At 44.8% G+C, this 25909-nt stretch overlaps 1 protein-coding gene and 1 long non-coding RNA gene across 10 annotated transcripts in view; one reads left to right on the forward strand and one right to left on the reverse strand.

The window, feature by feature from the left end:
* TACC1 (transforming acidic coiled-coil containing protein 1) overlaps positions 1 to 25909 on the reverse strand; it is a 95089-nt gene that overhangs the window by 60615 nt on the left and 8565 nt on the right. The window contains exon 1 of one of the 7 annotated variants that reach the window (XM_031440077.2): positions 15704 to 15840. The exons of 2 other annotated variants lie outside the window; for them this stretch is intronic. Coding sequence is in view for 3 of the 5 variants with exons in the window: in XM_064477447.1 (XP_064333517.1) it covers positions 15704 to 15780 (77 nt within the window). In the remaining 2 variants the exon portion in view is untranslated. Of the gene's footprint in view, positions 1 to 15703; positions 15841 to 25909 lie in introns of those variants that run through there. 4 more of the 7 variants (XM_064477447.1, XM_064477448.1, XM_031440081.2 and 1 more) reach the window with 4 other exon arrangements.
* LOC116149111 (uncharacterized) lies at positions 16639 to 25133 on the forward strand. Of its 3 annotated transcripts, none has more exons than XR_010377321.1 (3): positions 16639 to 16887; positions 22539 to 22653; positions 24479 to 25133. It is a non-coding gene; the product is annotated as an uncharacterized LOC116149111 (long non-coding RNA). The 3 variants fall into 3 exon arrangements; XR_010377320.1 differs by lacking the exon at positions 16639 to 16887 and adding an exon at positions 21644 to 22028; XR_010377322.1 differs by lacking the exon at positions 16639 to 16887 and adding an exon at positions 21644 to 22028 and having other exon boundaries at positions 24569 to 25133.

The following is a 25909-nucleotide window of genomic DNA, read 5'->3' on the forward strand; positions in this document are numbered from 1 at the left end:
AATATCACAAATCAAACCATGGGGAGAAAACACTCTAGAAGCAACAGAATCTGTCAAAGCTCCGTCGGAATGATGACTGTCCAAACTTCGGCGTAATTAACAAAGTCACACACAAAATAAAGATCGCAGATTTGGCGCCACATGAAGAGGAAAAAGCGTTGAGAAAGCTTCAGTGTCTTCACCACATTACAAATAAAAAGCCTTAGCCATCCGAGCAGGCAACCTTAAATTGTGCCATCCACGAGACACAGAATTTGGATCCAGCCTCTTATAATTTACCTGATTCACGGCTAAGTTTTAAAACAGAAGCTATAGGTATTTGCATCTGTCTGTATGTATCTATGTATCTGCGTGAAAAATGTATGGTATTTTCCAGCTTTGGATGGTATTACTAAAATTAACTTGTAAAAGAGCGCTATTTAATTGATTTGAAGAGAACTGAGCACTTACACGTATAAAGGATTCCTGAAACTCTCAGACATATAATAGAAACGAACCCAAATGCTTTTCAAGTTCACGTATTCTGAGATAATCTTCAGTAAACAAAAGCTAGCGGTTGGATATTCAAATAGCTATGTCTTCAGAAATGCCAGCACTACAATAACTTAGACATACAGCGTTATCCTACTTGGGTTTATTGGTCAAATAAGTTCACGTTATCTCTGCATGAAATTTGTCAGCAAGAAAAACAGCCTGGGGTGATGGCTGACTGTCTAACGCCTTACGACCTCTCTCTCCTTTTTCCAAGGCACTTTTTATACCTGGAATCAAATTACTTCTATTTTTTCCACTTAGTATCCATCTTTCCCAACTAGAAGGACGCCCCAGGGACACAAAGCACCTTGTCCGCCTTGTTCTGTCTGCTCCATAACATTTGGCCACTAAATGAGTAGACAGAACCTTCCCAAATCACCATGTTACATACACACACGTATGTACTTATGAGCATGGATACACAGACGGACAAATAGACAGACAGATACTTTTAAACAAATGAGATTTAAATATACATATTGCCCTTTGCTAGAGGTGAGGGCTTGTTCCCAGCTTCTCCAGTTTCCATCGTACGCCCTGATCCAGGGGAGGAAGAGGGAACCAGACCGAGCCGCCAAGACCCTTCCAGACCCCCGTGGAGCCCGCATTCTGATCTCCTCTTGGCTGCAGCCTTTGTGTGCCTATCTAAATGACATAATTTTCTCCCCATGGAGGAATATTTAGGAGGTGTATTTTTCCTCATTTTAAGTGGAACCCAGATGAACAACGCATCTTCTCACGCCTCCAGGATTCTGCCTTAGAGTTAAAACTCTAGAACACGTTATATATTTGGAGACACACAGCCAAACTGCCCTCCAGAAGGGCTGCAACTAATTTACAGTTTTAAACAGCAGGGTAGGAGACAGCCTTTCCCCAAATCCGAACCCACACTGAATCAGTTGATCTTCCAAATCTTTGGCAAATGGGTGGAAATGCTACGCCACCGTTGGTTTTATTTGAACACATTTGATTATTAATGAAGTCTGGGTCTCCTGTAACGGATTTACTGAAACCCTGGCTGACTGCTTCCTTTCCGCACCCCGCCCCTCCCCGCTTCTTCCCCTCTTGCTTTCTTTTTTTGGTAGATGGAGCCTCTAGGTCCTTTGCCTTAAATCTGTGGCCCCCGGCCCAGCAATGTCAGCGTCCCCTGTGAATTATAAATGCAATTTCCCTACCTGGACCCAGCGAATCAGACACGCTGGGCCTGGGCCCTCGGGGGGATGCCCGGGCGTGCTGCTGGCTCAAGCGCCCTGAATCCCTGGGGAGTCCATCACCCCGGAGCCCCTCACTCTCTGCACAGGAAGCATGCCTCTAACCTCTAAACCGGAGACCAGCTTTTTAATCAGTAGCAAGTTCAAGATTTCCTCCTCAATACGGTGTTTATGGACTGAACATCATTGACTGTTTCCTTTCGTTGAAGACATTCTGACCTACCTCAGCAAGACTCCCCCACCCACAGCAGCCGCATCATGGCTGCACCAGGGACTCCCCATCCTTGTCCGCCCAGCATCACTCCCCTTCCTGGAGCCACAATCCACAGCTCCCGTGACCCTTCCACTGGCAGGGCCTGTGGTCTGGATGCTCCGGGTGCAGGGGCGGGAGAGACTCAGGCCTGACTCAGAACCCCTTTCAGCCCCACCCCCCCGCCCACCAGCAGGACCCAGCCAAGGACACAGGACTCAAGCCCGTAGGATGGATGTCCCCTGACAAGGTCTCAGCTTTTCCACCATGACCCCTCCTACTCCCTGTAACAAACCTGGGGCCCTCTGGTAGGATTCCCAAGGGATGGAGGGACACGACACACTTCCTCCAGGAGGACCGGCCTGCAGGCATCCCCGCGGACCGGCTGAGCCCGGTTCAAGGACAGCCGTGGGCAGGACATGCAGAGCTGGGACTCCGTGCGGGAGTCGGCCACCAAGATGGGCATTTCCATTAGTCACCAGCCTCCTGGTTCAATAATCTCTTTATCTCTGACACTCTGCAAGCCTCCAGCAGGGACAGCTGGCAGACACATTTCCCAGGCGGGCGGGGGCCGGGATGGAGACGTGCAGACTGTGTGGCAACATTCCTCAGCCTCATCGCGGGGCTCGGGGTGCGGCTGTCGGGGAAGACGTGGCCTCAGATGTTCCCAGAACTCACGCTCCCTCCCAACCCCAGCAGGGGCCAACGGGCCAGACATTCCCCAACTCAGAGAGACGGACGCGTCCCTGTGCTGGAAGCTTCCTTTTTTTCTCTCCCTTTAGACGCTGAGGTGTTTTTTTTTTTTTTCTAAATCAGATACTCATAATGGTTTTGTTTTCAGCATCCGCACTTTAATTAAATTCACTCCTTCAAGAGCATCTACTGAGCGGCTCAGCGAGGGCACCCCATGCCCAGGGACCCACTTGTTCTGTCTGAACTCAAAGCACACAAAACAGACGCATGACGGATTTGTCTCACACATCCAGTGTCGGGAGTGGAGGAAAGCTCCAGGATGACCAAAAAAGGAGAAGACAGGATTCAGCTTCCATAGAGGGTTTTCCAACCCGAGGGAAGGAAGATGTGCGGGGAGAGGGCAGGGGCGGGGGGCCTGAGGGAGGTGACGACACTGATGCAAAGGAGAAAGGAGACCCCGGGCCACGCTCCCCGCCAGTGACGCAGAAGCAAGGCCAGTCCTGGGGAGAGATCTGCCTGCTGATGAACACCATGGCATCAACCCCTCTCTGCTTTGCAAGGCAGGTGGGGAGTCTGGGATGCGACCGGTCACTGGGGCTGTGCACGGACCCGCCACAGCCCCGAGGACGCTTCAGCTCAGCGGGAGCCTGAGTCTCCTGCCAGCTCTGTGCCCAAGGGTCACTGCCCTGGGAGAACTGCTCACACGCATGCACGGACCCCCCCCCCACATATACATACACGCACCTCCCACACACAGTCACACACACACCCCACAATCACAGTCACAGTCACACACACACCCACACATACACCTCCCACACATACACACCCCACACGCAGTCACACACGCACAGTCATATACATGCACCTCCCACAGTCACACACACCCCCCACACACAGTCACACACACATATATACACACACCTCTCACACAGCCACACACACAAATATACATACACGCACCTCCCACACAGTCACACACACCCCCACACACACATACAGTCACACACATGTACATACACGCACCTCCCAGTCACACCCCCCCACATATACATACATGCACTTCCTATACACAGCCACACACACACACGGTCGCACACACACGTATATACATGCACCTCCCACACACAGTCACACACACACACCAGTCACACACACAGTCACATACACATATACATACACGCACCTCCCCTACAAGTCACACGCACACATATACATACACACACTTCCCACAGTCACACACACAGTCACACACACACACATATACATACACGCACCTCCCACACAAAGTCACAGACACACACACACACACCCACCCCCTCACTGGCATCTCAGCCCCAAACACAAGACCCTCCCCAGCCCCATTGGCCGTTCACACAGGGGTAAGGAATCAGTCAGACAAGACAATTATCAGGGGTATAAAACAAATTTTTACTTAAAAGATAGAGGCCGTAAACTGGGAAAAGACTGCTGAATGAGAATCATAAAGGAAATTGAAAAGTGTAGGCCTCAGGCAACAAAAACTGAGAAAAAGAGATGCTGGAAGAGCCAGTCCCGGATTAGAGGTGTTGGCTCTGGGATTCTGAGGGACATTCCCGAGGGGCTGGGACAGCAGGGCCGCCGAAGGGGAACCGGAGCCCGCGGGGCGGGGAGGCAGGGCTCCCCCTTCCCCTCGGGAGCGAAAGCTCACTCCACTGCAGCCTGGTGGGGGGGAGGCACCGGAAACTTCTGTCACACAGTCAATCAGCACATTTTTTGAAGAGAATCTCTTCAAGATTTGTATTTCTATTAATCAGAAAGTCACAAGGACCCCTTTTGCATCCAACCCTGGGTGTTGACACTGCACCGTGAACACCAGGGAACTCTCACCAAGGACAGGCAAGACTCCAGGCTTCTCAGAAGCCACAAAAATTACGCCCTGAACCCTGCCATTCGGAGGCGTGAAGAGAAACGACACACCAGGGAGACGAGAAGCCCGGCCAGCAGAAGAAACTGGAAATATCAAAAACCTCAGTTTCACTCTCCCTTGTTCCCTAATCTTTTTTTTCTCTCCTACATGTACTGTAAGTTAGTATCAGGTGCCTTTCTCATTTTATCCCACCCAGCAAAGGCGGGGCCTGAAGTCCTGTTCACCTCGGGCCAACAGGGCCAGAAACTCGGCCGGGGATGGCTGGCGCCCTCTGGTGGGAAGACTGGAGAACAGCACCTTCCACCTGGCCAGAAGCAGGGCGGACCTCGGTCTCTTCCTCCCCGCTGTCGTCCGCTACTCTTGAAACTTGGCCGTATCTCTTGGCTCCAATCTGGTCTTCAACAGAACCTTCCAACTTTCACTTTGGGGACCAACTGTAAAGGTGGCCCCTGTTATTCAGAACTTGACTTGTGTTCCCGAATGTCATCACGCCAGGATGGGAACCATGGCTTCACACAGGTGAAACCAGCGGATAAGCAAGTTTGAAAAGGCAGAGGGGGCAAATGGGGAAGGGACAGAGACGAGGCTCCACTGGACGCAGAGAAGTGCTTGGAAGGTGACATGTGGCAGGTAGAAGTCTGTTGTCTTCCCACCGCTGTGCCTTGCCCAAGCCTTCTTAGTTTTGTTTTCTCAAACCCCTATTTAAGGACAATTCTGAGGTAGCTATGGAAACATAACATTTTGCAGTTGTTAGGAACACCCAGCTCACAGACAAAAATAATTCAGCAAAGAAACCCGGGAGGGGCTTTCCCTCTGCTCTGAGTAAATGCAATACAGTATGTGGCTATTTGCCTACCGAATGGGATGGACAAGGTTTTCGCAAACATTTACGTTCTTGGAACTGTGTTATCAGTAGGGAAAGAGCCATAAAAACGTATTTTCTAGCAGATAAACTGAAGCCTCCACTAGTGAATAAGCTGCCCCGTGGCAGAACCCTCTCTGGAAATGATGGGGTGACTGTTTCCTCTCAGCCAGGCTGGCCTGAATCCCTGCTCCACCATTCACTCTGCAGCGTTGGTTCCTCAACTGTCCCAGGCCTCAGTTTATTCATCTGTAAAATGGAGATGATTACATCTACATCATAGGGTCTGTGAGCGGATTAAAGTAAGATAATGCCTCAGCCTCAGGATCTCTTGACCCTCCTAAATCTTTTCCCCCTTAGTGGAGGGACTGGGGACTGAACCCAGGCAGCTGCTCTACCACTGAGATATACCCTCCACCCCTCTCTTAACTTTCAGGTCCTGTGTATATGTGTACTTTTGACTTGGAAAAAGTCTAGAAAAGTTTTATGTTATCAAGGGATCTGTGACCCAAGCAAGTTTTCAGAGTTGTTGCTCTACAGCAAAAGCATCTTCCGAAGATTCCTCGGAGCTCTCATCCAAACCAGCCACCTTCCACACTGTCAGGCTGTGATGGGGACATGCAGTGTGAGACAGACGTATGGGTTTTATTAGAAACAGAACTACCCTGCTTCCAGAAAACAGATACGATGCTCAAGTTTCTACGTCACACCCCTGCATTTAAGTAAGCCACAGAGCATTTCTTTCGTTTACAATTGTTATTAAAAACATTCACAGCAGACATACCTTAAGAGTAAGGTAAAACTGTACCATGTACAGGCCAAAAAAAAACCAAACAAAAACAAAAAAGACATCCAGTGTCCTTAGCAGTAAGAACGCTGAGACTGAAGAAATGTCCAAAGAGGGATTCACTTACTCTCCAAGGCTCCCAAGTCCCCACCGGTAGATGAGGTGGAAGATGAAGAGTAGAGAGAAGCAGTGCACCATTCGTCATTCCTTATATAAATCTGGACTTTATACCACGTTACTGTGAAGAATAAAGTCTAGACTGTTCATGAAAAACTAAGCCGGACAAAGCACACCGAGGACCTGCAAGAATCTGAAGGCACCGCTGTTTCTGCACAGGAAGTGAAACTGCTTAAAGTGAAACCTTCAGGTGGACAGCAGGGTGACCTAGGTCGGCGTAAAACCTACAAGAAAAGCTCAGTGGTGAAGGTTCTTATTTTTGCCAAGCTCCTTTCCCAAGGTCGCCTCCCCTTGTCTGACTCTCTGGCAAATGTCCTGCCCCCAATACTGGAGGCTAAAGTTCAGATTTTACAGACTGAGAAATGCTTTCCTGTGCCCCTGTGAATTCCCACATAAATAAAAAATAATATTCACAGTGCCTGAATGTAAGAAGGCAGCCAACTCATATTTGCTGAGTGAGTGAGAATGGAAAGAGAAAAACCATCAAGGGTTAAACAGAAGGAAAGATACTGAATATCTTGATATAATATTGAATTTTTAAAAATGGTATTACAAATCTGTGGGAAGAGAAAGGATTATTTACTATTTAACACTAGTACTGGAGTAACTGGTTGGCTATTTTGAAAAAAAAATAAGATGTTAGAGCTTTCTTTCTAGACAGTCTACAAACTTCAGATCGAGTGAATGATTTCTTTTTTTCCTTTTTTAATTAAAAATTTTTTTTTAATTTTAATGGAGGTACTGGGGACTGAACCTAAGATCTCACGTATGCTAGGCACGCACTCTACCACTGAGCCACCTTCCCCACCATGAATGGTTTCTTATAAAGAAAAGGACGTGATGCGACAACTAGAAGAAGAACAGTGATCTCATTCTGGGACAGGGAAGAGCTTACTAAGCACAAAGACAGAGAGGAAACCTCAAAGGAGAACAGGATAGGCTGATTTGTATTAAAAAGTAACTAAATGTAGTATGTTCTGGAGCATAAAAAGGATATCAGGTAGAAACTAAGGAAATCTAAATAAAGTATGGACTTTAGTTAATAATAATATATCAATGATGGTTTCATTTTCATTAACTGTAACTAAAGTGCCATATTCATATAAGACGTTAATAATAAGAGAAGCTGCTTCTGGCGTCTATGGGGACCTCTCGGTATATCTGCTGAAATTTTCTGTAAATCTGGAACGGTTCTAAAATAAAAAGTTAATGAAAAAAAATACCTCTCCTTCAGAAGATACAAAACAAAAATGGTGGGCAAGGGTGAACAGATTTATATAAGACAAGGGCCAGGCACATAGGTCTCTGAATTCAGGCCATCTAGAAATCTCAATTTTGTCACTCCAGCTGTGACATCCTGGACAAGTTATTGAATCTCTGCCTGTTTCCTCATGTGTAAAATGGAAATTTAAAACTGCGCCTACCTCACTGGGTTCTTTTGAGCATCATACCACTTAATGCACATGAGAGACTAACATTTTCCTAGCACATAGTAAGTGCTTGATAAATGATAACTGGCTTCACCATACAAAGAATTCTCACAAATAAATATAGAAAAAGTAGTATCTTGATACAAAATTGGCAAAGAGAAATAAATAAATTAAAACATTACAAATGGCTAATAAACATAAAAAGTTCACTCTCACTGATAAGAATTAAAAAGTCAAAACAAGATTATATATATTTTTTCTTTCACCAAACTGGCAAAGATTGAAAATGACAGTGGTCAGTAATGGAAAGGATGCTATACTCCGGGGACGGGGGGGTAATTTGTACTACTTTGGGGGGAATAATTTAATAATAGAAATATATAGTAATACAAAAGGAAGTATAACCTTTAGAACGTTCATTCTTTGACCCTATAATTAAATGTCTAGGTATCTTGAGTTATTAATCAGAGATGCACAAAGAATTTATTTATTAACTGTGTTACTTATATAATCAAAATAGCAATCACCCTGAATACCAGCCATTTGGAAAAAAATTAAATTAATTATAGTACATGCAGAGAGTGTACCATTAAGCAAGAAATAAAATATTTCAGTATAAGGATACAATGTTTCTAATGTTAAGTGAAAAAATTAGGATGTAAAACATATGTAATATAACCCCACTTTTGAAAATTATATTAACTGCAAAAAAAGGGAGACTGTCATAAAATGTACCAACATATTAACAGTCATCTTTGGGTGATGAGATTATGAGTGGTTTATCTTCTTTGTAGTTTTCTGAGTTTTCTAAATTTTCAGATTTAAAAAAAAATGTATGTTATGATTATCAAAGGAAAGTATTTGTGATAGAAAATTTGGAAAACTAGAAAAGTGAAAAGAAGAAAATGTTTATACATGTTATTGAATTGCTAATATGCAAAAATGAAGAGGAGGGGAGGGTGTAGCTCAGTGGTAGAGCGCATGCTTAGCATGCCCAAGGTCCTGGGTTCAATCCCCAGCGCCGCCATTAAATAAATAAATAAATAAATAAATAAATAAATAAATAAATAAACCTAATTACCTCCTCCCCCAAATACAAACATAAATAAATAAATAATATTTTAAAAAATGAGGACAAAGAAGCTGAAAAAGGGAAATCTAGCATCCTGGATGTGATGCCTGGCTCGGAGATGGATGAGGTGCTGGGGAGAATCACAGGGACTCCCACCAAGACGTTGAGCCCCTCGGGGAGAATACTTCCCCCCAGCTCCCCCCAGGGCTTGTCCAACCGTCAGCTGAAAGCCCCCATCTATGGCTCCTGGAATTAAGTCCAAACTCCCACACTGCCACAAAGACCTTGGCACACAGCCCTTCTCCACCCCTCCAGACTCGCTGCTTCCCAATCCCCAGATCCATACCATCCCCACCTGACCCCCAACTCCTCCCCACTGCCCGGACATGACAGATCCTGGCCTGCTCTCCCCCCGGCTGCTCACTCATCCCTGAAGACACCTTCAAGGATCAGTTTCTCCTCTGGGAACAGGTGCTCCCTAATGCTTGTCTCTTGGGACCTCTGACCATACAGTGACTCCTGCCCTCCCCTACTGGGCTCCCCACCACATCTGGATCCTCTTTGGACACTCAGTGCCTGAGTGTCTGGCTCATAGCAGGTTCGTGTCTTGAGGTGAAAAGTCTGGCTGGAGGCGAGGTAGAAGGGAGGGCAGGGAAAGAGCATTTCTGGGATAGCACACCCCCCACCTGAAGGCAGTCCAGCATTCTCCCATGCAAGGTTGCTGACTGCCACCAGCCAAGAAGAAAAAGACAGAGACAGAGACAAAGACAGATGGAGAGATTAAATTACAAAAACAAAAACAAACCTCAAGAAACCCCAAACAGCTAAAACAATCTTGAAAAGGAACAAAGTTGAAGGATTAAAACTTCTTGATTTCAAAACCTACTACAAAGCTACAGTAATCCAAGTGTGGTGCTGGCATAAAGGCAAAGATATATGTCAACAGGATAGAGCAGAGCTGCCAAATAAACCCTCACATATATTGTCAATTGATTTCGACAAGCATGCAAACATCGTTCATTGGGAAAGGATGCTTAAAAAAAAAATGGTGCTGGGAAAACTGGATCCACATGCAAAAGACTGAAGGAACCCTTACCTCACACCATATGCAAAGTTCACCTTCGAAGGGATCAAAGACCTAAACTTAGGAGCTAAAACTATGAAACTCTTAGAATAAGATGTAGGGGAATATCTTCATGGTATTGGATTTGGCAATGACTTCTTGGATATAACAACAAAAGCACAGGCAACAGAAGAAAAAAATAGATAAGCTGGACTTCATCAAAGTTAAAAACTTTTTTGCATCAAAGGGCATTACTGACACAATAAAAAGGCCACCTCCAGAATGGGAGAAAATATTTGCAAATCACATACCTGATGAGGGATTAATATCCAGAATATATAAAGAATGCCTATAACTTGACAACAACAAAACAAACAACCTAATTCAAAACTGGGCAAAAGATTTGAATAGACATTTCCCCAAAGAAGACATATAGATGGCCAATAAACACATGAAAAGACAATCAACATCACTAATCATTAGGGAAATGCAAATCAAAACCAGCGAGATGCCACTTAATACCCGTGAAGATAGCTATTAACCAAAAAAAAAAAAAAAAATCCCCAAAGCAAAACAACAACAAACAAAATATAACAAATGTGAGCAAGGAGGTGGAGAAACTGGAATCCTCATGCATTGCTGGTGGGAATGTAAAATGGTGAAGTCCTGTGGAAAACAGTTTGCCGGGTCCTCAAAAAGTTGAACAGTATGTGGATAGTCATGATGGTTGAACAACGTTGTGAATGGACATAATGCCAATGAACTGTACAGTTAAAAATGATTAAGATGGTGAATTTTATCTTACGTGTATTTTACCACACACACACACACACACACATACACACACACAAAACCTGCAAAGAAAAGCACCCTAGAACAGCCAGAGTGAACTTTCTCAGATGTTCCTCTAGGTTCCACGGCCATTGGGGATGCCACCCTGATGTACTTGGACGCTACCAAGTACATATCCTGACCTTGGGTTAACAAATTCATACACCCTGCCGCCCACTCTGGCTACCACCCAACTCAAACATCAAATAATCCACTTCGCTAGCTCAGGACACCAGCAGCTCTGCCCCTCTCCCTCCCCCATTTTCTTCTTGACTTTTAACACCAAAACACACACCAGCTGGGAGAAGCTGTAGGGCGGAGGTGAGGCTGGGGCGCACTCGGCCACCGAAGCTAAAAGAAGAAATCGTGGAGCAAAACCAAACTCGAAACCCCACCTAGAGTCTCTCTCTTATCATTTAAAAAATTATTTATTTATTCATTTATTTTTTGTTTTGGGGGGAGGTAATTAGGTTTATTTATTCACTTATTTATTTTAATGGAGGGACTGGGGATTGAACACAGGACCTCTTGCATGCTAAGCACACACTTTACCACTGAGCTATACCCTCCCCTCTCTCTTACCTTTTAATGATTGGCAGAAAGGGCTTTTTCTTCAAGTATTAACTCTCTTTACTACCAATCCTTTTTCCTATCAACTACCCACACGGTCTAGAAGTTGTGATATCTAAACTCAACATATAGACACAAATAATTCCACTATCCTGCGATTCAAACCACTTCCTGTTGGGTTGGCATCGCCAGAGATGAAGGCAGCCAACATGTCCAACTAATTATATCTTTCTATATCTCTCAAGTCCCTCCTCCAACTTAAACATTATATTTCGTTTAACTTTACTTCATATAGCTGGTTTTTCTGGGGTTTTTTTTTCCCCACAAACGTTCTCTAAAACTCTCTCTTAACTGTACACTAAAACATTTGACACTGATGTCTGAAAAAATTTCTATAGCAACTGGGGACTTAAATGATTTTAATGACAATAAAAATTGTGTGGTGAGGAGGTGGTGAACAATATCATAAATTTGAAAGAAATGGGTTTCAGAAAGTTTCTTGCTTTTGAGTCCCGCTTTCCAAACACTAGATGGACTGGTTACTTGCCATATTCCCTATTGAGAAATAGGTTCTGCTTTATGTCAGTCTCCAAACCTCTCCGAAATTATATACTGCTCTTAGAAAACCCACCTTGGCCACACTGCCGAAAATAATCCACTCAGGGGTCAATGTTTTCAAAGAGTTCCCCAAACTACAACATCCCCACACACAGGTCTACCCGCTGGATAGCGCATCTTTCTGGGAAATGGAAATGAACTGAGGAAAAAGTTAACTCGAAAGAGTCCTTGTCTTGCTTCTCCCAGAGGTCTTGCGGAATCAGCACACAAGACAACCCTGCCTTTAGAAGAGACCCTGCCTCACTCAAAAATATGCATCCACTGAACCCAACACAGCATCCAGTTTCTCAGTACATACCCAAGTGAATGCATTAATAATAACTCAGATAGGAAGCCCTGAAGTACCACGCTCTGGACCAATAATATACACCAAGTCATTAAGTAGATATGATTATTACTGTCATGTTAAACTGAAGAGTTAAACGATTATTTTCCAAAGCTTCTTGAAACCAAGCTGGCAAGCGACGTTGCTGGAATTCCAGCCCAGGTCTGCCTGACTCTGCAGCTTCTGCTCTTATCACCATATTGGGCAGCCTCCCTGAATAAATGAAGTGAAAATCTCCCTAATTTTGTTTTTTACTAAAACCCGCTCATTTGTTTGCTCTGGGGAAGGGAGACACCTACAATTTTCCCTAATAATGAGTTTTCTCTTAATATCAGAACTTTCTCTCCATGCACATCCAGACATGTTAATATTTCAAAACAGAGTGTTTGTGAGACAGATTTACCTGGTCAGTTCTCACAGTTGATTAAATTATTCCGAAATATAAATTGTGAACATTCTGAAACATACTTTCTCCCTCAAGAGACAAATGCCAGTCTTAATGCATTACTGGTGAGATCTTCATGTGTTTTTTTTTTAAAGGAACAATAGATTTTGAAAATGCAGTGGCCTGAGCAGAAGAACTTCCTCGAGGTCAGTGTTATCCAAGGCAACCACGTGTCCGGCAGGAAATCTGAAGCTGCATGACATTAACAATGACCATGGAGCGGGTGGGAAGGGGTAAATTTTGGAGTTTGAGATTTACAAATGTTAGCCACTATATATGAAAATAGATTTTTTGAAAAAGTTTCTTCTGTATAGCATAGGGAACTATGTTCAATATCTTGTAATATTGTAATAACCTTCAATGAAAAAAAAAGAAAACAAATAAATGCATGTATATGCATAATTGGGACACTGCGCTGTACACAAGAAATTGCCACATTGTAATTGACTGTACTTCAATAATAATAATGATAAATGACCATGGAGACCCTCGTGACTGTACATCTGAAGGAGACAGGACTTGGGTAAAAAGCATGCTTTTTGCTTTTCAGATATATCACAGGCATCGAAGCTCCTCTAGCATTTTCCCCTACTCTGTGCCACGTGGCTTGTAGCGTTGACTCATTAAGCAGAACCTGCACACTCTGATGAAGCCCCAAATCCCAACACTACCTCCATGGGCTTATGTGCTTTTCTTTTTTAAGGGGGGAGAGGTGATTAGGTTTGTTTGTTTGTTTGTTTTAATGGCAGTACTGGGGATTGAACCCAGGACCTCGTGCATGCTAAGCACACACTCTAACCATTGAGCTATACCCTCCCCCCTTATGTGCTTCTTAATGTAGTCACCTGAGTAGGGAAGGGCATCCCTGGGCTGTATTCCCAGGTTTAGACCAAGGATAGGATTTTATGTTGATTATTTTTAGGCAAGCTTTGCTAAATATATAAGGCACATGCAGACCCTCACTGGCGAGAGAGATCCTCTGTCTGTTGTCAAAGCATGGGATAATTTAACAACTGAGAATTAATTCCTCATCCTACCCAGAAAGCTCTGAGTTCATTTCTTCAGCTTCCTATCAGGGAATGATTCCAATATTTACTTTGGAGCTACACCATAAAACCAGCCACATGCTTGCAAAGATTAAATAGTCAACTGTCATCCTTGCTCAAACAACTTACTGCTCAGAGAGAAAACTAACTTGGTATTCATATATTCATGATCCTATCCTCAGAAAAGCCTACGAAGTGGACACTGTCTTCATTCCCACTTTACATACAAGGAAACAGAGAGGTTAAGGAACAGATAAAAGATCTCCAGCTGTTAAGGAGCAGAGCCTAGAATTAAACCCAGGGCTATCCTGTCTCCAAAACTCTTAACTTCATCTCAGTCTTCTAACTGCCTCTTATGTTTGCTTTTTAAAAAGTTAAATCCACTTTGGCCATTTTCTCTTATTAGGTATAAGCATTGTTAATTCTGATTTTCCCCTTATTCGGGAAGAATTAAAGAAAACATGGAGTGTGTTGTTGCCAACTGCGATGTTTGTTTCCTAAGACGGTCACAACTCTCCTGTGGGGAGGAGCTGCACCAGGATCTCTGGAGTCAGACAGCCTGGGTCCTCCACTTTCTAGCTGTGTGACCTTGGACAAGTCACTTCTCGTCTCTGTACTTTAGTTTCCTCACCAATCAAATGAGGGCAATAACAGAAACTAACTCAGTGTTCTTGGGGATTAAACAACACAGAGTTTTGAGAACAGTGTTTGGCACATTTCCCACGCTCAATAATTCTCAGCTAAGATGCTAGAAATAAGTTCTGTTTTTCTTGAGGGGTAGGTAATTATGTTTATCTACTTATTTTAATGGAGGTACTGGGGATTGAACCCAGGACCTCATGCCTGCTAGGCATGTACTGTACTACTGAGCGATACCCTCCCCTGGAACTAAATTTAGATTAGTGATCACATGTAAACATCAGGAGGAACAACTAACACGTTGGATATCCGGAGTTTAATTTGTCTGGAAAAGATAATCATAAAAGATAATCAAAAAAAGCCTTCCCATGGCCCAGGCTGCCTATATGACGGCCAAGTGTATCTTTCGCAAACTAAATAACCTTGGCATTGGCGGCATTGAAATAGAGTATGGATTCCTTGACATTACCTCACCTCCAAGACACACAGACACTTCAAACGTTTTAAATCAAACGCTTAAAGAGTGGGTTCTCAAATTAATACTTATCAATGCGTCCTCGCCGTGGTAAGATTCAAGGCCGTCTTTCAAACTGTGCAACTTGCTCTAAATCACGTTCTCTACAAACGTCCCTTCGGAGCTTGCATTTCAGTACTTGGTGTCCCCAACTGTAGCTGTCCCAGAACAAAAGCCTAATTGCTGCTGCTACAATACGGCCCTTTCTCTGAGATCATTGTGAAGCCCTCGGAGCCAACAAGAGAGGGAGTTCTTGTGAACAGCCCGCACTGCATCAAGTTCCTGGACTCTGAAGGCCGACACGAGCGGAGTTATCTCTGAGACTCAGTCCTTTTCTCGTATCTACTCCCCCCCTGCAAATAGCTCTGTCTCGGGAGTGTTTCTGAGCCCTTTAGGACACGTGAAGTGTTCCTGCCGGGACGAGTCCGGAAAACCTCGGGGTCCCCTTGTCCCAACCGCGCAACGTGAACAAGGCGCGGGACCTCAGCCTCGCCTCGGCGCGATTCTGTCGCGGTGGGGTCGGTGCTGTGCGTCCCCGGGGCGGGATGTCCTACCAGGCCCACCCCTGCGCCCCTGCGCCCCGCGGGCGCGAGCGGGAGCCCCACCTCCCCAGCCCCGGTGGGACGGACGCCGTGCGCTCCCGTCCCGTGCTGGCACGCGAAACCCCGAACAGTGGCCCCGGGGTGGGGGGTGGGGGGCGCCGGGGAGGGGGGGCTCTGGGACTCACGCGGTCTCTCCAGCTCTCGGGGGCCTCTCCGCGGCCGGCTCCCGGCCCCTCGGGGTCTGAGAGTGGGCGCCTCCCATGGCTCGGAGCGCGGCGCCCCGGCTGCGCCCGCCCGTGCTCCGCGGCTCGCCGGCCCGACCCGGACCCCAGCGGGAGGAGGAGGCGGCAGGCGGAGGAGGAAGGGTGGGGCTGCGGGTGGGCGGGGGTGCCCGGGAGCCCGGCCTCAGGGTCCCGGCCTCCGGGAGAGCCGGCGAAAGGGCGTTGCCGGAGACGCTGCGACTTCTCCGCCAATCGCAGGGCTCGGCCCGCACGGCAGCCCCCGACCCCCGGCCCCCATTCTCCTCCGGGCGATGCTGAGCCCCTCGGCGGCCGAGGGCAACAGGTGGAGTGGGCGGGGGGGCCGGGAGTCGTCGCTTTCCCTGCCTGCTCCTCAAGCCTCTGCCGCCAGCGCCCGGGGAGCCCCAGCGGGAGGCTGTAAGGGGAGCGGCTGGAAGGAGGCCCTGCAGAGCAGCCCCGGGAGGGGGCGGTGTGTGCCGGCATCCCCGACCCGGGCTGCCTTCGAGCCGCGGGCCTCCCCCAGCCGCTTCTCCCGCACAGAAGCCCGCGCCGAGCTGTGCAGAAAACTGGAGGAATCCTGGTTCTGCCCTCGACTAGCCGGGTGACTTGGGACAAGTTACTTCTCCGTCTCCGAGTCTTGCTTTCTTCGTCTGTAAAATAAGGAAGCATGATCTCTGTCTACCTCTTAATGTCCCTTCCGGTTCTGACAACCGATGAATGAATTCTCTTCCAAACTCAGGAGAAAAAAAATGCACCCTGGCCCTCCCGTGACACCTGCGATCTACTACTTCTGCAGCTCATAACTCCCTTTTCAGAATATTTCATGCTCTTTCTCATCCGTTCCCGTCCCCTGCTTCCCTCTCCTCCAGCCACCTCTTGGCCATCCCAGCGTTTAGTTTTGTGTGTTGACAGAGTGGAACGCCCTTTGCTGCTAACATCTATTTATCCTTCCTGACCCAACTCAAACTGCCTTGTGTAACACCACCCTGTTCCCTGATCTTACATCTTTTTTTCTTATTGCCTGTTTCCTGCACTAGAATGTAAACTCCGTGAAGACAGGGGATTGATTTCGTTTTCACTGTTCCCCCAACACTGCTTGGCACACACATCGTAGAAACTCATCATTGTTGGTAAGTGCATCATCTTACACACGTTATCTCCTTCCTTCCCGCTGCTCTCCCAGCACTTGTTAATTTCTCTAACATAGCACTTTACCAACCTCATTTTGTGATGATCTCTTCACTTGTCTGTCTTTCTACTAGAATATGAGTTCTTTAATGGCAAGAACGCTTCCTTATCTCTGTATCCAAGCTTTAGTGCTGGCACAGCGCCTGTATCCTGGCTTACATATAAATATTAGCCTGCGGTTATGCACACAGAATCGTGTTGGACATTAACTTCCTCCTCGACTGGAAGCTATGGACAAAAAAGATGTGGCTACATTTTATTGTTTCCAGAAAGGATGGGAAACCCCTAATAGAGACATGTTTACAACAGATCTCTCTTTTTTATGTCAAGTTTTGGCTTCCTGTTTATACCTTCTCTTCACTCTACTAAATCCAGAGAGTTCCCCGGGGTTTAGGACGCTGTCTGAGCCTACGTAGACGCAGACAAGCAGACTACCTGGGGGTAGGAAAATAAACATTAATTAGTAAAAGGGCATTGAGACTGGGTATTGAGGTTTTGTGGGAAGGATTTCAAATAGCTGAATCAAAGTTGACTCTTGGCAGGTAATTTTTTAAAAGTTCAAATTCTGCCTGCAGTCAGTCTGGAATACTTGGACACCGTGATGGAAGTGTCATTGAAAATGCAAACATGACCTTGTCAGAGCTGGTGTCCCCTCCGGAGGAACACTCAGCCCCTCCTAGGGAGGAAGGGCTTTATTCCCAGTGGGTTATTCCAAGGGGAAAATGGGAGGAGAGGCGGTGGGAGAGGACGGTGAGGATGGGAGAGATTTCTTTCTGCCGGCTAGACAAGATGGGCTGATGGGAGGAGCTGTATTACTACGTTTGCAGAAAGGCACGGGATGGCATTACTAAAATGGTTTAAGAGAAAAGGGGAAAAGTGAAGCCCATGTCCTGTTGTGGTGCAGAGAAACTGAGACAATGAGGGGGAAAAGGAGTCTGCACAAGAATGCGAAAGGGGGACTATAGGGGCCCAAAGAACATCTCTGCAGACATGCTTGTGTTCACTGGTTTTGCCAGCCTGGCTGGTACAGAGACAGGGGTGGCTGGGGCTCCAGACCCAGAGGAAGACAGTCAAAGGAAGTCTTGTCTTTGGGAAGTAAACTGATGAGGGCCCCGCGTAGACCCGAGAGCCCCAAACACCTCTCTTCCCACCAACATGTAATGGTTTGTACTTCTCTTGGAAGCAGAGCCAAGATCTGGTTTACATCAGGATTCACTCTTGGTGGTGTTCATTCCACTTATTTTGGCAAATACATAACAACAAGTCTCCACCACTGTAGTGTCATACAGTTTCACTGCCCTAAAAGCCCTCTCTGCTCTGCCTATTCATCCTTCCCCTCCGCAATCCCCTGATATTTTTAGTGTCTCCATAGTTTTGCCTTTTCCAGATGTCATATAGTTAGAATCCAGTGGTATGTAGCCTTTATGGATTGACTTCTTTCACTTAATAATAAATGCATTTAGGATTCCTCCATGTCTTTTTGTGGCTTGATAGCTCTCTCTCTTTTTTTTTAAACCCTGAATAATATTCCTGGTCTGGATGTATCACTGTGTATTTATGCAGTTACCCACTGAAGGACATCTTGGTTACTTCCAAGTTTTGGCACTTCATGAATAAAGCTGCTATTATTATTGTGGGCAGAGTTTTGCTTTGACGTAAGTTGTCAGCTAATTTGGGTGAATAGTAAGAAATGCGATTGCTGCATCCTATTCTAAGAGTAGGTTTAGTTTTGTAAGTAACCACCAAACCATCTTTCAGAGTGGCTGGACCACTTTGCACTCCCACCAGCAATGAATGAAATTTCCTGTTGCTTCTCATCCTCACCAGCATTTGGTGTCATCAGTGTTCTGGATTTTGGCCATTCTTACTGGTGTGTAATGGTATCACGTTGCTTTAATTTGCAGTCTCTTAATGACATCTGATGTGGAGTTATCTTTTCATATAAGCATTTCGTATTTGTTTGCCGTCTGTGTATCTTCTTCAATGAGGTGTTATATTTGGCTTTTTAAAATCCATATAAAAACAATTGCCGATCTTTTTTTAATTGAAATGTTTAGGTCATTAACATTTAATGTAATTATCTCTATGATTGGGAATGGGTCGATCATTTTATTTTTTTTTTCTCTTCTGACATTTGTTTCTCCATTTCCCATTTCCTACTTTTTTGATTACTTGAGTTTTTTTTTTTTAACAATTATTCCATTCTAGTTTTATTGATGGCTTTTTAACTATAGTGTTAGCATTTTGTTTTTAGCGGTTGACTTTTAAGTTACCAAATACATCCTTAACTTTTCATAGCCCATTTAGTACATGAATAATGTACTTCTTCATGTGTATTCTAGAGCTGAAAAGTGCAACTTCTGAAAAAAAAAATTCACCAGATGCACTTAATAGCCAAATGGACATGTCAAATGAAAGAATAAGTAAAGTTTAAGATGGATCAATCAAAATTATTCAGGATGAGTAATAGAGAGGAAAAACACAGGAATAAAATGGACAAAATCTCAGAGACGTTTCAGATGAAATCAAACGTCAAATTTACATACAATTGGAAATCCAGAAGCTGAGAAGAGAATGGAGTAGAAAAATATGTGAAGAAATGATAGCCAAACATTCCCAAATGTAGTAAAAATCAGAAATGTGCTAAACAAACACCAAGAAAATAAACATAACAAAGTCCATGCCAAGGCACACCTTGGTCAAAATGTTCTAAATCTTTCAAGTAGAAAGAGAGCAACTGAAAAAGGGATTTCCATTTGGTTCTTTTTTATAATTTCAATTTCTCTGTTGAAACCTCCCTTTCCTCCGCTGAGATTTTGCTTAATTGAAAATAAGCGCTTCCCCCCGCATTGTTATTATTTTTACTTCACTGAGGATAGCTATGAAATCTTTTAAAAGTATAGAAACACTTAAGAACACTTGCCTTTTAAATTCTAACATAACGTTCATCTCCAGGTTAGATCTGATTGACTTTAAAGAATGTGTTTCGTCTTTACAGTTCTTGATACGTTAGATAATTTTGGACTGCATCCTGGACATCGTGAATACTAAGTTGTGGAGATTTCAGGTCCCATTATTTTCCTCTGATGAGAGCTGTTTTTCCTTTTTTCCAGGGTGTAATTTTCTTACTGGGCTTGAAATGCAAACCCTGTTTCTTGGGTGCAGATCTAGTCTGAGTGCTGATCTTCTGTCTAGCCGAGCAGCTTTCAGTGTTTTCTGTGCAGAAGTGGTCCAGGGGTTGATCAGAGATTTGGCTTGGGGATCCCCTCTTGGGCTCTTCCCTTCCTGGGTTCCCCTACTTTTTCAGCATTCATGGTTTCCTGGCTTCACTTTTCTCATTCCCCGGAACAGAAAGAGTCTGGAGTTTCTCGTGTATGTCTCTCTACTACTCAAGCCCCTTGTATAAGTCCTCATCTCCTCTTCTCCAAGCTGACCTGCAACACCAGAATCTAACTACTTCTTTTTTTTTTTTTTTAATGGAGGTACTAGGGATTGAATCCAGGACCTCACACACACTAAGCACGCACTCTACCACTGAGCTATACCCTACCCACCAGAATCTACCTACTTCTGTTTCCTTTTCAAATAATTGCTTTATGTATTACATCCAGGTTTTAGAGTCATTTTCTGTAGGCATGGTCACAATACCCAGGACAGCCTATACTATCCAGCAGTAGAAGTGCATATTTCATTCTTATGAAATGGCAATTCTCAGCTTTATCACCATCACGGTTGTCCTGAGTGACCCCGGCCTGCTTCTGGAAATCAGATTTGCCTCCACAGGATGAAAATTCCCTTGGAATGTTGAAAATAATTTGCTCTGGGCCCTGAAGATGATTTTAAGGGATCAAAGGAGTGGAGCCATGGGAGTATCACTGCATAACTGGAAGTCTGAGAATCCTCAAGACGAATATTCCCTAACATCAGTTCTCCCCTTCTCTCTTAGTAAAAGAAAAAAAAACCCCTGATTTTTAGGTATTATGAATAAAAGCTGTTTCCCAGTCTCCATTGCGCTTAGGTGTGGCCATGTGACCAAGTTTTGGGCAATGGGAGAAAAACAGAAATGTCAAGTTCAACTCCCAGGAAGTATCATGGGTGGGTGGGGCACAGGGAGGTACGATGGTCCGAATGTTTTTGCACCCCCAAATTTCACAGGTTAAAATCTTAACCCCTCAAGGTGATGGTATTAGGAGATGGAGCCTTTGGGAGATGCTTAAATCCATCAGTGTCCTTATAAAAGAGGCTCCAGACAGACCCGTTGCCCCTTCCAGCGGGTGAGGACACCGCTAGAAGGCACCCGCAGTGAACCAGGAAGAGCGCCTCACTGGAATACAACCAGGCTGGTGTCCTGATCTCAGACGTCCAGCCTCCAAAATGACGAGGAATAAATTCCTGTTGTTTACAAGCGGCCCAGTCTGTGGTATTTTGCTACAGGGGCCAGAACAGACTAAGACAGGAAGACAGGAGGTGAGCCCTTTTTTGGTTCTTTCTTTTCCCCGCTGACTGGAATGCTGATGTGATCGCTGAGTTCACGCAGCCATACTCAAATCTGAGTTTGATAGACCCTCATCCATGACACGTGGAGCCTCCACGCCTACCATGAATCGCCTACCTACAGATTTCTTTTATGTGAGAGAAAAATTTACTTACATGTTGCTAAGCCACTGTTGTTTTGGGCTTCTGTAAGACTCAGCCAAAGCAAATACTAATCAATATTCTGGTCATTAAACTGGGGAGAAAAAAGAGTCCCATTTCTTCATAGTCAAGCCACCTGTACTTGGAAGAACCACAGTCCTCAGCATCCTGCCAGCAGCCTCTCCGTCCTGCTCCACAGACAAAGAGTGCTGTGTAAATTAGCCCTCACCTTGGAAGTTCAGCTCCGGCTGAATCTGCCCCTAAAACCTCTCCCCAGGCATCACTGAAAAGCAAATCTGTGCCACATAAACAAGGTCTCCATCCTCTCCTGTCTCAGTGCTGTCCTGACTGACTGATGGATTGATTCACTCATTCATTCAACAGATATATACAAACGCCTGTCATGACGCCCATCTTAATGTCAGCTCATCTTCGCAAACTGCATGAGGTGAGAGTCGCCTGAGGCCAGCTACCAGCCTCGAGATGACCCTCTTGCAAGTCTATACCCATATTCCACTTTGCATCATTGTTTTGGCTTAAACTTAACCAAAAAAAACACCCCAAAACAACTAAGAGACGAATTGCTAGAACAGAGCTGGAAAGGCTTTTACAGGCCATCTAGTTCCACCTTCTAATTTTAATATAAGTAAACCAAACAAAATTTTTAAATAAAAAAAAAATAAGTAAACAAAGGCCCTGATACGCTGTAGATTTGCCCAAGGTTAAGAGACAGAGCCAAAGCTAGAATCAGGACTCTGATTTCCCCATTCCTACTCGGTCCTTTGTTCTCCCCTCTATCTTTTTCTCCTTCATTCAGACTTAGTTCAAATACAAAGATTCCATATCTGTCTTTTGAATTAGGAAATTTTTAAAAATTTTACTTTAAAATCCTCCCAGTCATACTCAGTGTCAAAGAGAGACATTACTTTTGGTGATTTGTCTTTGATTTTATTCCCAGTTTACTCTGAAGAGTGACCACGCCAGCAAACCAGACTGGGACCTTTTCCCTGGCCCTGGAACCCTTGGGACTGAGGAAAATTAAGTCAGGTGGAAGTCACATGCTTACTTACAAGGTAAGTTTTCAGAGCAAGTTTCCGGCCAAATGCCCTTTGCCTGAGGCTAATTCTTAGAAATTCCTCCAGAATTCCAACAGCCACTCTGTATGTGACCGTTCTCTAACACTTTGTGCTAGCAAAGCTGAAATCTGGGGGACAAAAAAGTCTTTGTTCCCCTAATTCAAGGTGATGCAACTGTCACCTATAATGAGCTGGCAGTTTCCAGAGGAGAGCTGGTGCCTCAGACCTGTGACCCTGCTCTCCTTCTGTGGAAACGGCGGCCAAGTTCACAATGTCACTCTGTATTCTCCAGGAGAGGAATGAAAGCACTTAAGAAAAAAACTTCTAACAGACTCAACAGACATAGAAAACAAACTTATGGTTACCAGGGGGGAAAAGGGGTGGGAAGGGATAAATTGGGAGTTCGAAATTTGCAGATACTAACAACTATATATAAAATTGATAAACCACAAGTTTCAACTGGATAGCACAGGGAACTATATTCAGTACCTTGCAGTAACCTATAATGAAAAAGAACATAACAAGGAATATATGTATGTACATATATGACTGAGACACGATGCTGTACACCAGAAATTGACACAACATTGTAAGCTGACCATACTATAATTAAAATAAAACACTTCTTTTGCTTTTTTTAAAATTTCATTTACTTGTCATCTCTATTCCTACAGAATGGCTCAAGGACAGTATGTGCTTTGTGTGCTTTTTATTGATTTTTTTTTTTTAAGCAGGCTATTTTTTTGTGTTCCGGCATTGTTTTCAGAGACAGAATCTGCCTATAATTCAAACATCCTGGACTCACTAACCGCAAATGTCTTCTCAGAATATTAACTCTTAGTACGTTTGTGGGTCTCATGTAACTTTGGAGTAGAGACCTGGAGCAACCATTGAGTATTTAAATATGGATTCTAACCCGATTGTCTGGTCCTGGGGATGGAAGGATCAGGAAATTTTATCCTCCAGTACTTTATTTCCACTCTCTGACCCAGCAGATTCTGGCTTTAGTTGTTCCACCAAGAAGTGACAGGGTGGACAGGAAGGTGAGAAGGCTGGCCAGCGTCCTGGGTTCAAGGAAGCGCTTTAATTGTGAGCTTTTGGAATTAAAATTGGTATGCGTGATTCATTGTATAAAAATAGCAGTGTCAATATAAGGAAAAAAATGCTACTGTTCTCTGGCTGGGCACAACAAACGGGGTCTTTGAAGCCTGAAAATGCTTCAAAGCAGAAGCAAGTGTTCAAAGTAAATCTCTAAAGAGAGACAAAGTAAATATTAAAAGTCCTTTTGGCTTGGGAGCTAAGACTGTCCTAAGAGGTTATATACAGACCTTGCCTGTTTGCCTTAGGACATCTGTGAGCCAGGCAGCGCTGCCAAGTTACAAAAATAAAACAGGCTTTTAAAGTTAAGCAGGTTAAACAAAAGGCAGAGTAAGGCCAGGTAGAACAAAATATCAGAGCCACTTTTCCTTCCGGAAGTCTGGAAGTTTTCCACCTTCCTGCGGAGAAAGGTCAGGACCGCTCTGGAATGGCTCTGCACCTGCAGATAAAAGCCCAGGAGCACCCCTAGGAGTGGGGATGGAAGGAAATAAGAACGTTGTACCTGGCTCAGTGTGCGGGGCTCTAAGGGTCAGTAGGGAGTGCTGTTTGGCTTTTTCCATGTTCCGGGGAGGGGACAAATCCAAACCGGATTTGGTTAGTGCAGTCTTAGCTTTGAATTTTTCGACCTTCTTGCCTGTACTCACAAGCTTTTTATCTACGCCCCAGTCTGTGGTCCACATTGCTATTGATACTGTAACCATTTTCTTGTGCATCTGGGATCTAGAAAGGCGTGCGCATCAGAAGTGGGAACCATAGCATCTCTGGCTCCTCGGCATCTCCGTGAATTATCCTTGGTCCCTGATCCTTCCTCTAGGGCAGAGCAGGGCGAAAGCTGGTCAGCTTAAGAGGAGAAGGGCTTGCGCGAGATGGAATGCATGTGAGAAACGGAATACCTGGGCTGTCTGCATTGGAGCAGGCTGAAGGACTGTCATGGCCCCAGAGCTGGAAGAGGCCACTGGGGTCACCTGATTCCAAATCACACCTGATACAGGGATCCCTCTGCTCAAGATTCCTCACCAACAGTCAGCCAACCTCTGCTTGGAAATTTCAAAGATATTTCCGGAGGACACAGAGTTACCACACTCAGATCCCTGTCAAGAATGGATTTAATGGAAAGAGGGTGGGGAGGGATAAACTGAGAGTTCAGGATTTGTAGAAGTACTATATATAAAATAGGTAAACAAGGTCCTACTGTATAGCACAGGGAACTATATTCAATACCTTGTAATGGCCCTATAATGAAAAAGAACATGAAAAGGAATATATGTATATATATACATATATGTATAAATGAATCACTATGCTGTATGCCAGAAATTAACACATTGTAAATTGACTACACTTCAATTAAAAAAAAAAAAGGAAGTGAACGGATTTAGCAACCCAGCTTCGAGGAATGTGGCTGGCTGATAACCTCCAGCTGTTAGTGCCTCTGAAGACTCAAGAGTCTGCCTCTGCTTCTGAGCTGAGATCAGTCTTCCCCGGCAGCCCCCAGCCAACGGCTGAGCACAGGACTCCTCTAACCTTTGCTTGGGAGCTGCGCATTGGCCCAGCAGAGGCTTGCATTACAGTCTGAAGGCTCTCCTGCCCAATCTTGCTTTTCCTCTTTTTCCTTTCCCAAGTGTTACTCTCAATCAGCCTGAATACGTGAAGCACAGAGGATTTTTTTAGGGTGTAAAACTATTGTATAGGATACTGTAATGCTGGGGACAGGACACTACACATTTGCCAAAACCCATAGAACTTTACGGCACAAAGAGTGAACCTTCCTGGGTATAAATTAAGGAAAAATCATTGAGGAGAGCGGGGACTCCCAGGATGGGATGCAGACCGTGACCAATCTAACTGGATCACAACTGTCTGAAAGAACTTCACTGGAGGGACTGTGGGGGAAAAGACGCTGACCTAACTAACATTGGAAATGAGTGGCATCTATAAGACCGTGGGCCAAAGAAATTGTATACCAGCACTGTTCTCTAGCTGATAAAGCTGTCATTTCCCGTGGGAGTACGTGTTAACTGTTCTAAAACCGCTATCCGTGCATGTTGCAATTGAACAATGAAGTAAATGGAAGGAAGGTGGCTGGAGCCAGATTTCTCGTTGTCGGCGTGGGAAGTTATAGACAAGCAAGGGGAGGTCTAGAAAGATCCATGAG

This window comes from Camelus dromedarius, chromosome 22, assembly GCF_036321535.1.
Source record: "Camelus dromedarius isolate mCamDro1 chromosome 22, mCamDro1.pat, whole genome shotgun sequence".
Taxonomy (NCBI): domain Eukaryota; kingdom Metazoa; phylum Chordata; class Mammalia; order Artiodactyla; family Camelidae; genus Camelus; species Camelus dromedarius.